Genomic DNA, 13277 nt, shown 5'->3' with positions numbered 1-13277 from the left:
GTTAGTACATGAATTCTTGAGTTATGGCAAAAAACATGTTTGTGAAGTTTGGTAAAATTTGTGAACACAAGCATGAGTAGGAATGGGTGAATATGTTTAATGAGTCTGAGATGTCTTCATAACTGTAAGTCAGTTGCCTTCACAAAGTGTGTTCGTATTGACAAATACTGAAATGAAAAATAATGAATAATGAATAATGCAATAATGAAAAAGACAAAACGATAATAAATCTGGGTCAATACATGCTTGCAGATCAGATGGTAATCTTTTAAAGCAGAGTGCTGCATCAACCTGCAAGTTGCTGTGTTTAAATCACGACATATGATTATTTTAAGCTTCTTACATTAAACACCAGCTACTTCTTTCAATTGTGTGTTTCAGCGTGCATTTTAAAAGTGTCTTCTTGCCTGAATATTTTACCACACTTCAAACACTGGAAAGACTTCTTGTTCGAGTGGATCGTCATGTGCTTTTTCTGAGCCCTCAACGTCTGAAAGGATTTCGGGCACAGTAAACACCTGTAAGGAGTCTCTCCAGTATGTTTGCGCATGTGAACCGTCAAATGGCACTTTGCTATGAAACCTTTCCCACAGTGTATGCACGTGTACGGACGCTCGCCCGTGTGATGCCTCGTGTGAAGCTTTAACTCCCCGGACGAGAGAAACGCCTTCCCGCATTCTGTACACAGATAGTTCTTTTCCCCTCTGTGCATTCGCATGTGTCTCACCAGGTGCTGGATTGAAGTCTTCCCACAAATGGGACATTTATAGCGCCGGTCTCCTGTGTGTATGCGAACGTGACAACGGAGGGTATATGAAGATCTGAATCCGCGACCACAGTGTGAACACAAATGTGGTGTCTCGCCCGTGTGAATACGACGGTGTATATCCAGGGTCGCCTTGGAGGAGTACTTTTTCCCACACTTGTCGCATTGGAATGGCAGCGTGTGTGTTTTTCTGTGTTTGTTCAGGGTTGATATATCCTTAAAGATCTTCGCACAATACTCACAAGTGTTTGTTAAGCTCCTCATATCGGGAGTCCGTGTTTCAGTGTTGACTTTCTGAAGGATGTTTGGTGTACTGGGTTCTTCAGACTGAAGTCGGTTTGGCTCCTGAATTCGATGTGCCTGTCTGATATGCAGCAGAAGAGCTGACGCTTGGCTGTCGGAGTAAGGACACAAAGAGCAGGTCTGCAGTTTTAAAGGCGTACGACTGTTTAAATCTGGAAAAAACGAGATGATGAGGAGCTTTAGTTAACTGCTACATAAACAAAACATTTTTTAACATAGAAAAATATTTGGAATGTTTTTGTAAATATTATAGATTTTTCCAAGTACTGTGTCCCTCAATTTCTTTCAATCGATTAATACTACAATTCAAAAATGACAATGGTTAACCATTAATCAGTAAACGTTCGAGAATATTTTTGATCGTTTGAGAATGTTGGTCTACAGGTTAATTTTGCAACTCCTCAGTTAACCCACTGAAACGTTGGAAAATTGGCTTGATTTCTTTCAATATCATGGGAAGAAGGTACTGAGCAACTTAGAAAGAAATTAGCATAAAATAGTAAAAAGTGCAAGAAAATTACCTGAAAATTAGCTAAAAAAACCCAACAAAACAAAGATAAAAAAAACAGATAAAAAACAGGAACGTAACAATAAAAATAAAAAAAAATACAAGGAAATTAACTGAGCTGCTGAAAAAAATCTATGAAAATAATTTTAAATATATAACTCTGAAAATGTTTAAAAATAGGTGTCTAATAAATCTTTAGCTTTTATAAAAAAAATCTTCTAAACCTGCTTATTTCCTGCCATTTCCAGGATTTTTCTTGCCAAGTTGCTCATTTCCTTTTATTTTATGAAATCAAGTCCACTCACTCAGGGTTCAAAGGTTTAAGTAATTAAATGAATAAAATTTCACCACTTCTAAACGGTTAGCTCACACTTAGTTGGCGGAGTGCTGGATGAATGGATGAATGAAAAACCTCTTGTATTTCACTTCATTTGGCTTTTTTTTTGTTTCTTTTCAAACTAATGGTTGTCACTATATTGAAAGCAAAATATACCAAAACTGACAACCCTCATACAGTTATTCAACCAAATAAACAAAGTCATATTAATGTGAAAACTCAGTGAGGAAACAGTTATTTCTCGTGAATGCTACCATACCTGAGCAGTTTGCCGCTGTCAGGTCATTGTTTCGTTCTTCGTTCAACTTCAGGTCTTCGTCGTCTTTGATACAGTCCTGCAAAGCTGATTTTTCCCAAGTTTGTTTTTCCTCGGCCTCTTCATCCTCGCTATAATCAAACCGTTCTTCATCTGCGTCACCTGTAGACAATTCCTGTTGCTCTGAAGCGAGCTGCTTCGAGATTGGATTGTGAGGAAGAGACAGTCTCGGTAAAAACATATTCTGAGTTTGAGAGTGTCCTGTAAGGTGAGAGGAGATAGAAAAACCATTAAAATCTGAGTTAATAGCAAACAAATATAACAGAGGTGTATATTTAGCACAACTCACCTAATATGGGTCTTTTTATGTAACAGGGTATCAGCATACATTAGTAATAAATGTATTTATAATTAAGCCTAATACTCATAAAGTGAACACATACTTATATTCATATTAGTTAGGATACTGTGCTATAGCTAAAGAATACAGCTATAGCAAAAACAGCCAAACCAGCAGTATGAAAGTCAAAGGACTTACCTTTTTTGGGTGCCAGCAAAGCATGCTGTTGTCCACTGTAGAGTCCGGTGCTTTTCAGACCATTTTCTTGACTTACATTTTTCAGCAACCGGTGCCTTAAAATTTGGTCATATTTACCGCGCTCGAGTCTGATGTCAACATTTTATCGCTGTGACATCTCAAACTTGTAAGCAGATGCGTGCTATTAGATTTATGAGATACATTGATGTTTTTGTTTTGTTTTTTTTAAATAGAAAGAGCCCATATTTCTTTTTCACTAGTCATTTGCCCATTAGTCCTTAAAATGTATTAAATAGGATTTGTTGGTTTTGTTTTTTTTTTTTATTGAAGATAGAAAACATGTCTCGTGGCCATCCTGTTTTGCTGTATTTCTGTTACTTTAACACTTTTAACCACAAATTTTAGTAGCGAAAATGCAAACTCAGCCATCATATGTAAAGTTGATGAAAAATCCTAGAAATGTTCACATTTTGAGTCACTGGATGGTTCAGAGCAGCTCGGTTTATTCTGTTTTACCAAAATAAATAAATAAACTGTTCAGGGTGACTTACGTGTGTCTGTGCCTGCTGACTGTTGCTGGTGGAAGTGCAGTAGCACCTTCAGCTGCTCTGGCTCCAAAACGAGCCGTCCACATTCTTCCATGACAGAGGGGGCAGTGCTGAGCCACTCTGCAGTCTGTAAAGTGTGTGCAAAACACATTAGAAACACGATGGGAACTCAGCACAGTTTATACAACATTATCAACCATCCCCTTCATCACTCTTCCCTCATAACAGTTACTTTCACCAAAGCCTGTTGTATAATCAAATGTTACATATATGTATTCAGCAAATTCTCAGATGAAATGATGAATCCCAAAATGTGCTTAGAAAGAACACACATATTTTTTTAATCATCTCATATATAACAAAGTGTTACACTAGAGAATCCAAACCTAAACCAAGGCAACTTGTTAGTCATTTAAAATGTACAGTACCTGTTTAATATCTGGTACAGGCAAAAGATTATCCAGTCTAGAGATGAATTTCCATACTAATGTGTGCAATGTGGCCTCGTACTGCTTGCCATAGTGGATGGGAAACACCTCCTGGAAAAAAAAGGGTGAAATAGATTACAGACACACACAAACACATGCGAGAGCACAGCAAATTTTAGGCTACATTCACACTAAAACGTTTTTCTTTTAAAATGCACAACTAATGCTATATTTATTTCTGGTGTCCACTAAATCTGAGCTAAATTTGAAGCCCCTAAAACTGAGACCTTTGAAAATACTGCTTACCCGATAAAAAATAACTGCATTCTGGACGGGCGGCTGATAGTATGCATGTGGTCTTCTCGTGTGGATTATGTCAGAAAAATTTTCCAGTTAAGACAGGAGCAACCTGACGTCTTTATCTCCATCTTAATATTGACTTACAAAAGTATCGATACATCAATAAATTACACGCCACCCTCAATTAATCGGTCAGTTATCAGATACAAGTTAAGTTATGGTAACAGTTTTAAGAATGTCTTACTTTGAAAAACAACTCTCTCTCCTCCGTGTCTTCGAGCAGGACATGAACAACCTCCACAAAGTTTGACTTTGAATTTTCCAACTCCTCCAATTCCTGTAAAGAGTAAAGAGCAAACAAACAAACAAGACTCAAATGAAACATGTATACATTCAGAAAACGATTCAAGATCCCTTTTGAGCAATCGTCAAGTTTAAGCGAAAAAGAACATTTATTTATTTATAAGTAAAAATCTGTCAAATATTACTTTTCATCATATATACTTTCATATGAGTTTACTTAAGAAGCAGAAAACAAAATGAAAAATGCTCTAAGTCCTTTGTCAATAAGTGATTGGCACACTAAATACATAAAATATCATGACTTAAAGAGAAGAAGAGGAGATGTTTCGTGTCTGGAATAACAGAAGCAGTAAGAACTGGCTGTAGAGGCTACCTAACCACTGTAACTATAAATGCATGAGGTACAGAGCCACTCGAAGAGCAGCTGAATTAAAATCAAGACTATTTTTTTTTTTTTACCAGGGATTTTACAAGTGTCAGAGAATTAAATCTAAAGCATTTTAATACCCTTTAAAAACTAATTTTTACAAAATTGAGTCCAATTTTGAGAAAAATCCTCTCTTTCATATTCAAATAATTAAAGCAGATAAACATAAAAGTAAGAACTAAACTTTTAGTCTACTACAAAATAATGTTTTAGGTAAGACCAGTTTCCTTAAGCTTAGATAGCTGGAATAAATCTAGCCATTACTTTTTCCACATTTCAGTTTAGTGATGTAGAGATTTCTTTATTTAAGTAAAAGGGACAAGTAAGTATAAAGTGAGCAGGGTTAATGTAGAATAAGCATTTCCGAACACCTAAGTATAGAATATTAGGTTTAGCGGAAGAAAAGTTGTTGTGTGTTAACTCAGATGCAGGAGAAATTGACTAATGTTGACAAAAATAGATACATTGAATTTATAGAACGGGTATATTAAAATTTAAGAGCTAAATAATTCACCCTGATTTGAACATTCACTAACACAGAAAAATATGTGAAATCTAATGAAAACGGCGCAGCTCTAAAACAATCATACTATCTTTCTCTGTATCTTCACTGAAGAGCACATGCAATGAAACATCAAATAAACATCAAAAAGAAAGCTGCCGGGGCTGATATTCAAAGGGACTCTAAACAACATGGGGTCCATCCTGAGCATTAGAGGGGAGGAGATGATTGCCTCGGGCCAAGTGAGGTGGAGACCCATGGATGATGTCTTCAATAACCTTTCAAAGGACTTAAAGGGTTAAAAGAGGAATGCTACTTAATTTGGACTTTGAAGATTCAACCTTTGAGATTGCAAAGTTCAGTAACCTTTTCCTCCTGTCTCCTGCAGGGACAACAGAGGAATTTGTCCTGCCATGCGACAATAGCGGAGCGGCCGAGTGTCTCCCACACACAGCCTGAGCCACACACTCTTGCACTGCCCACTTTATACAGTGTTTTTAGCATTTCAGTCTGAATTTATTTATATTATTTTGTGTTTTGTTTATGCTGCTGCTGCTAAATAGTCACCAAACTGACCTTGTTTTTTTTTTTTTAAATTGACAATAAAGATCTTATCTTATGTGTGCCCTCTTTGTAAAATATGTTTTCCAAAATTATTAGTGTACGGGGTTGACTTGTGGAATGGGTCTGGCGATGGGTTGAAACAAAACACGAACATAAATCAATTTTAAAAACTATGGGTGTTTCTATTTATTTTGCAACACTGGGGGGTATTTGGATTGTCAATAAACCTGGGATAGTTATTTATTTATTTAACTGTGTGGTAAGTAAACTGGGGATGGTTGTTTGTATATTAGTAGTAAATACATGTTGGGATTTGTTGAAATAATAAATGAGTTATAAGAAAAAAGTGAGAAAGAGGTAGGGATATATGAGTTTTACTTCTTCCAACTCCTTTTCAGACAATTCACTTTTGTTTTGCTTGTTTATTATATGTTTTTAATTTTTGGTTTGAAATAAAGTTATTAATTCACTTAAATTAAAGACAAGTTGATGTCTTTTTTATGGCATATTACCATTTAAAGCCCTGTTGAATTTTTTTTTTAATATGAACAGAGGATCAGCTGATGTTCTGCCACATGACAGCGATGCTTATACTGCACATCTGATGGTTTCAGGTCAGTTTTTCACCACAGCTGCAGACCTACCTGCTGATCACAGGTGGAGCCCACTGTGAGGTTTTGAATGACCTCCAGGTGAGGCTGGATGCTCAGCAGGTGGGCTGTGCTCTCACTGCGACACAGTTCCAGCACCATCTGAAACACACGCAGTAACAGACATTTATTTATCTTTATACCACAAGTGCTCAGTAACTTTGTTTTGATAATGTTACTTTTGTTTCAATCTCCAGTTTATGGTGGTACCGTAAGTTAATAATACGTGTAACCTCAAGTAAGGTTACAAAATACGGTGCGCAATATACTATATCGGGCCGATGAATTGTTGGCCGATAATGGGAGATTTATATTATTATGTTTTATTCTGATAATGAAATAATAGCCAAAATATAACAGCAGAGTTTACAAAGTGCCCGATAAACAAAGCAAAGCAGAAACTGGATACATAGATGGTGATAAAAACTGCAAAAAGCCAACAGTCCTATTGAACACAAGCAAGAAGAAACTAGGGGGAAGTTAGGATAAAATTTAAACCAGAGGACAAATAATGCAAGAAGCAGGATGCATAGTGTCAGTATAAAATAATACAAATCAACCAAAAACAACAATAGAAACAAAAAGGAAGTAAAATAGATAAAATGTTAAAGTAACACCAAGCCAGGCTGCTTTTATTGACTTAACAAGAGCAGCATCTACACACCGAGACAGCAAGTGGTGGTACAACTTTGAGTCAATTTTCAAGCCGCCAATAAACACACAGACGAAAAAGAACAAGCACAGCATGCTGACTAGAAATCACACATGTCGCCGGTGTGGACATCTTTCACAGTTTTAGAAGAAGACAACACAACTGCTCGCGAGGGTCTGATCTCCGACCGCCCGACAAAACATGTCTGTTTTGACAGATTGCGTCAAATCATTTTATTACAATTCTTAGAAAAATGCTCTTAAAAAAAAGCATGTTTGGAAGTTTTTTGATATACTTTACTAGAAAAAAATAAATAAACATTTAAAGAGAGTTTGTTTTTGGTTGCGTTGGCCATAAAGGTCAGGGCAATTGAATAATAAATAATTTTATCTTCCCACTACATCGTAGCCTTTCTTACCCTAAAGTGTGCATAAACTACAGGTTGTAACCTTTTTTTTTATTAAACACAAAAATGTCTAATTTTGTATTGATTTTTTATAAATCTTATTGGTATCAGCCATGAAAAGCAGGTAATTATCTGTTTTTGGTACTGGCTGAAAAATATAGATGATGTGTGTCCCTATTTCAAAATGTTACATTGTAATATTCTTAATAGTCATCAACAGGTTTCTTTATTAGTTTTGAATGTAAATCAAATACACTTGAGATAAATCTTACCCTTGCCCTTAGCCTGAGCAGGAGTTGCACTTTCTCTGTGGGTGTCAGCAACTCTGGAGCCAGTTCTGTCCCCAACCTCACCAGCTCCTCCACCTTTCCGTAGTGTCGCACCTCACAACACTGGACCACCCGCCAGGCAAAGGCACACATCAGACGCAGGGTTGGAACCAGGAGACACAACGAGGAGACGGACAAGCGGCAACCTGGAAACAGGAAATTTAAAATGACAAAAAAACCTATGTTAATCCCATATCTGGGAAATTCATACCTTACAGCAGCTCAAGAGGCAGAGAAAAATGCAAAAAGTGATTAAGTGCTAAAAAGGATAAAATATTACAAAAATATTACAAATTAGATCAAATAAAAAATAAAAAAAAGCATATAAAATCTATGTACATATACATATACTATACATGTAATTTGATATATATGACAGGTTCCACACCCAGTTTAGATGCCCCCTGCAACTTTGCAGGTGCAAAAATAGAAACAGTCTGTGTTTTTGCCCTTTGCAATTTTATCTAATTTCCACAATACTTCCATAAATAGGGCCAAATCAAAGGAATAATTATTTATCTCTCCTGCGTGAAATAACCAAATTCAGAACATAATTTTCAAATGTTTTACCCCGTCCAGGGTTCCTACAGTTTAATGCAAAGGGGATTCAAGACTTTTTAAGACTTTTTTAATGCCACTTGGAAAAAAGTTAAGACCACTTTTACTGACATAAATTAATTAATGTTAGGGGGAATTTAATTTTTAATTTTAATTTTAATTTTAATCTTTTTCAATACATTGTCAGAAAAAAAAAGATTCATAAAAATCCCATCTGTAATGTCTAAGCATTTTTAAGACAGAAAGATTGATTTAAGACATTTTAATGGCAATTAAGGCCTAATTTTTGGATTGATGGGTTCAAGACTTTTTAGGGTCGGTGGGAACCCTGACCCCAACTTCACCATCAATGACAAAGAATCTAACCTGAGTGGGTGCAAACATGCTTCTTAACAGGACAAATTTTGGGTAAAAGATCTCTGTAGAACTTTTTGCCTGATTCTCTGCACAATGGCCCCATTTTATCGCAAATTAAAACCAAAAAAGACCACACACTGCACCAAAATTTCCATTCAGAAAAAGCTGTTGCAAAGTGTGTCACCTTGGCTGCATAAATCATTAAAAGATTATGAAATCCTGTTATGCTGCTTGGAGTTGACTGTCTCGAGTTTACTGTGGTAGTTAATGTCACACCCTGTAAGTTATACGGCACGTTTAAGTATAAAAACAACTACTTGTTTTACCTAAATCCTCCTCACTTTCAGACTGGTCCTGCTGTGATGTCTGCAGAAATGCGGGGGCTGAGTCTGCGTCTTCATCCTCTGGTTTATGATTAAGGACTTTATCCAGAATGGCAAACCACCAGCTTTTCTGCTTTTTGGAGTCTTTCTGTTCCTTAATGGCTCTGTACTGTTGTTTCAGCACTTTTATTTTTGTCCTGCATTGCCTGGAGGTCTTCTCGAAGCCCTGGTTGGCGAGCTCAGAGCTCAGCTGAGCGAACACTCTTTCGTTTCTGTGAGCTGATCGAAGCTGCTTTTGGATGCAGTCCTTTGCCCAAAGGGTTAGCAACAGTCTGATTTCATCTGATGTCCAAACAGCCGGTGACGCGTCTGTCGAAAGATTTGCAACACAGTTAAATACAGTGATGGCTTTCAAAGATGCAGATGAACCTTTTTGTCATTTGGTACGTACCAGTCACTTGCTGGTCTTCTGGTGATTTAGGTTTTGTCAGCGCAGCAGAAGAATCCACCTCCGTAGAAGTCTCTCCACCAAGCACACTATCCAAGATAGCAAACCAGTCGTTTCTGCCATCCCCGTATGGTTCCACTTTCTTGATTTTCCTGTATTCCTCTTTGAGTTCATCCACTTTAACACTGCACTGATGTGGCGTCTTGTTAAACCCGACCAATGCGAGTTCACTGCTGAGGCATATAAAGACTTGGCTGTTTGTGGTGGCGGTGAGAAGCTGTGTCTGAATGTTTGGTTGTGCCCAGAGGGTCACCAGCACTTGGAGTTCATCAGGGAGCCACCGGGTTTCATCTGTGAGCGTACAAACAGCAAAATACAATGAAAGGAAGGTCAAGTGAAAATATATAGAGTAAACAAATGATTTGAAATGATTAATGATATCAGTGCATGACTCTTTCTTCATTTAATGACTGTGCAAAGGTGAGGCGTGGATTTGGGTGGGGTTAATGTCATGGTGCAAAAATGTTTCATGTTGTAAGTGTGAGAAATTATCTGTGCAGCACTGACTCCAAGACAAGTTTCCCCTGGGGGGACAATAAAGTCTATCGTATCATCCTGACAAAATTAGAGACTTTACCACCATAAATTGATGCATTACAATTCACCAGAGAGCTTACTTGTACGTCTCCATCATTCATGTAATAACAAATTTAATATGTAACCATCCAAAATCACAGCTCCAGTCACCATGACAGTTAAGGCTTCTCTGATCTGGTGAAGTTTAATATAACAACATGCAATATACTATATCTACTGTTACGGCTGTATATGTTCGGCGCTCTTGTCTCTTTTCCGTCTTCAGCAGATCTTTGACAGCAGCAGAAGAGGGAGACCTCAGATGCTGATTGCTTTAAAGGTGTCTTCTGTGTTTTTTAGGGTCAGTGCTGGTGTGTTGTTTGCCCCATGAGGCTCCCCAAGGGTGGGGCATAAACACTATATAATCACAGTCAGATAATATTTTTCTTTGCTGTTTCTAATGGGCCGGTAACATGAGATGAGAGCTGACGTTGGTCAAAAAGCCCATAAATAGAAGCTGTTTCTGCACTGTTTTGCCCAATTCATCACTTCCCACAGGAGTACCTGAGGTGCTCTCTGGCAACACCTGCTGTAACTTGTTTGAAACTGCATTAATATAGATTAAAAAAATGCAAGCAAAATGGAAAAACAATCTTCAGATGGCAAGTGCTAATCAGCATTTGACTGTTTTCTAGTTTTAATTTCTACTTACTGTCAGCGTCCACATCCAGGACGGACTGTGAGTGCCTGCGCAGGGAGGGCTCTGTGGACGAGGCCTCTGTGGTTCGTGAGCGTCTTGTGGGATGGAGGACATCATCGATGATGGCAAACCACACACTTTTACAAGAGCTGTTGCCTCCAAGCTTGTGTTGACCGGTTTGCATTCTCTTGTACTCCTGCTTCAGTTTTTTGATTTTCTCCCGGCACCTTTCAGGCCCCTTGAAGAATCCAAGCGATGCCAGTTTAGCACTGAGGCCGGCGTAAACTTCCTTATTCCTCATGTTGAGGAGAAGCTCTTCTTGAACAGCAGGTTCTGCCCAAAGTGTTAACAACGTTTGGACCTCTTTATTTGACCAATGGCACAAGAACGAATCTATGAGAGGAAAAGATCATAATTCATCAAGACATGACAAAAAACAGAGGGATTTATGACGTGAATTCACAATAAGACTGTTTTCTAAAAAACACTTTTGAGTGCTCATCTTGTTTAATCCAAAACAATACTTCCAAATAAACATAAATACTCTTATTGGATGAATCACATGTAATTTAAATATGCTTTAAAAAAACAGCTTTATTTCAATCAAGTCAGGATTAGCAAACAAACTAGTGGTGTAGATTTGTTTTGCAGTGACGCGACTTATAAATGAGAGAATGAGAAAGCGCAGCTGCTATTGATGCTGCAGAAAATAAGGATTGAAAGTTTCAAATATTTAGAATCGATGTGGATAAATATATAGATTACTAACCTGCACGGTCTAAGAAACAAGTTGTAACATATGAACTGATTTTCTTTTTATCTAACAAAGTCTCTTTTTATTTTTTATCAGCACAAGACACCTTGACAAGTGAGGTGTTATTATTAGACTGATAAATAAAACATAGCTTTTTGTGCATTTTGCCTAATTTTGAATTGCGTATTTACTGTATTTTGCATTGTATTTAGTAACATAAGATAGATCTTTATTTATCCTGAGAGATACTGCTGTGCAGCAGTTGCAATACAGAGGTAGAGTGCAGATACAAAGCCTGCAACATACAGTAAATGAGTACAAAAACATAGCATAAGAATTCAATGTATACCAAATATAAAATACCTTATGCAATTAACTAAGTATAAAACTGGATAAAAGTAAGGTACAGGGTTGGAGAATTGGCACCAGTCATAAGCCAAATGCTTGAAAAATACGCAAGTGGCTGACAAATTTTCTTCACTAACCAGCAAAAAAAAAAAACAATGCTCATCTATTGAGCAGGTAATAAATATTAGAGTCCTCCAGCCACATTGACAAGTGGAAAAAAAGTTTATTTCCAACCCTGGTAGGGTACAAAATATCAAAACTAGCTAAACATGAGGTGCAGAATATAACAAAAAATGTAACAGTAAGGTACAAAATATGTGCAAACCTGTAAGTGACAAAAACAAGTTACCAGTGTAAAATATTAATATAGCATGGTTGCTGATAAAGTATGTACGGTGTCAGAGTGTGTTTTATACTGTTTTTATTTACTTAACAGTAGACCAAAGTTACAGGTGAGCGCAAACTGCTGCTGTTTGACTGTAATATGTTTACCCTTACATATTTTTTTCAGAAAAAAACACGCTCAAACACTGACCCCATGTCACATTTTGTTTGACTAAAGACCATGAAATAAGGTAAACAACACAACAAAGACAGCTTACCTGTTTCCACGTCCGAATTGCTGTTTTCAGGTATCACCTGTATTATCTGTTTTGGGTTGTCTCTTGAAGCTGGCCTTTCATTCATGGTACTTTCCATTAGGTCAAACCACTTGAAGGTCTTTATGTCGGACCCAAATACCTCACTGTGTTGTTCTGCTCTCTTGAACTCGACTTTAAGCTTCTTCATCTTCTCCCTGCACTGCTTCGCAGAGCGACTCATCCCCATGGCTGCCAGCCTACCTGACACTTCCCTATACACTTTCTCATTTCTTAAGGACTCTTCCAGGCCGCGCTGTATTTTTTCCTCCGACCACACTGAGATAAGCGCCTGGGTTTCTTCATCAGTCCACCTCAACAGAGGCTCCATGTCCTTTGCCTTTTTTTTCTACAAGTAAGAACAGCTAACAAGAGGTGCTTGCTGAAGAGTGTTTATACTTTTTTTTTTCCAAAATGGCGCTCCTTCACCTTGCAAATGAGAAGTTCCTAGGCATGACCCGCCCCATTCTGCCTTACTCTGCCTCTGATTGGCTCAACACAACGCGACCCCAGCCAATCTCAAACCTCTTAACCTAAATTAACCAATCAAACGAATGAAGCCAACAAGCACTAGCCAATTAGAGGGAGAGTACTATGAAAGGCAGTTCCCTCGGCTGAGGGCGGAGACGGCGGTTGAAAGTGTGATAGCGGTTTAACTCGCACAGAGGGGCGATGGCGTGCCGTGCCGGGCCAGTGGAAATGGGCTATTATGTGCTGAATCGTCTAGCTAAGAATAGATCGAGCGGGTGTTTTCACCA

General features: G+C 37.7%; 1 protein-coding gene across 1 annotated transcript; it reads right to left on the bottom strand.

Moving 5' to 3' along the window:
- Nucleotides 1–77: 77 nt before the first annotated feature.
- On the bottom strand, nucleotides 78–12923 carry LOC121961452 (uncharacterized). Its single transcript, XM_042511443.2, has 11 exons — nucleotides 12484–12923; nucleotides 10792–11172; nucleotides 9507–9854; nucleotides 9059–9424; nucleotides 7761–7963; nucleotides 6425–6532; nucleotides 4229–4321; nucleotides 3685–3795; nucleotides 3260–3383; nucleotides 2174–2431; nucleotides 78–1221 (listed from the first exon to the last, which is right to left on the bottom strand). The coding sequence occupies exons 1-11, from the start codon at nucleotides 12848–12850 to the stop codon at nucleotides 365–367; spliced, it is 3216 nt and encodes a 1071-aa protein (XP_042367377.2). The 5' UTR covers nucleotides 12851–12923; the 3' UTR covers nucleotides 78–364.
- Nucleotides 12924–13277: the final 354 nt, after the last annotated feature.

The sequence above is a fragment of the Plectropomus leopardus genome, chromosome 22, assembly GCF_026936395.1.
Source record: "Plectropomus leopardus strain MGB_pleo_1.0 chromosome 22, ASM2693639v1, whole genome shotgun sequence".
NCBI classification, from domain to species: domain Eukaryota; kingdom Metazoa; phylum Chordata; class Actinopteri; order Perciformes; family Serranidae; genus Plectropomus; species Plectropomus leopardus.
This window is presented reverse-complemented; position numbering and strand designations above follow the sequence as displayed.

Excerpts from the sequence above, each read along its gene's own strand:
- LOC121961452 (XM_042511443.2), bottom strand. The coding sequence starts at position 12,850 with ATGGAGCCTCTGTTGAGGTGGACTGATGAAGAAACCCAGGCGCTTATC. Across the intron at positions 3,796-4,228 it reads AGAGAGAGTTGTTTTTCAAA|GAGGTGTTTCCCATCCACTA; the intron begins GTAAGACATTCT and ends TTTTTTTTCCAG. Across the intron at positions 3,384-3,684 it reads CTGTACCAGATATTAAACAG|ACTGCAGAGTGGCTCAGCAC; the intron begins GTACTGTACATT and ends CACACTTTACAG.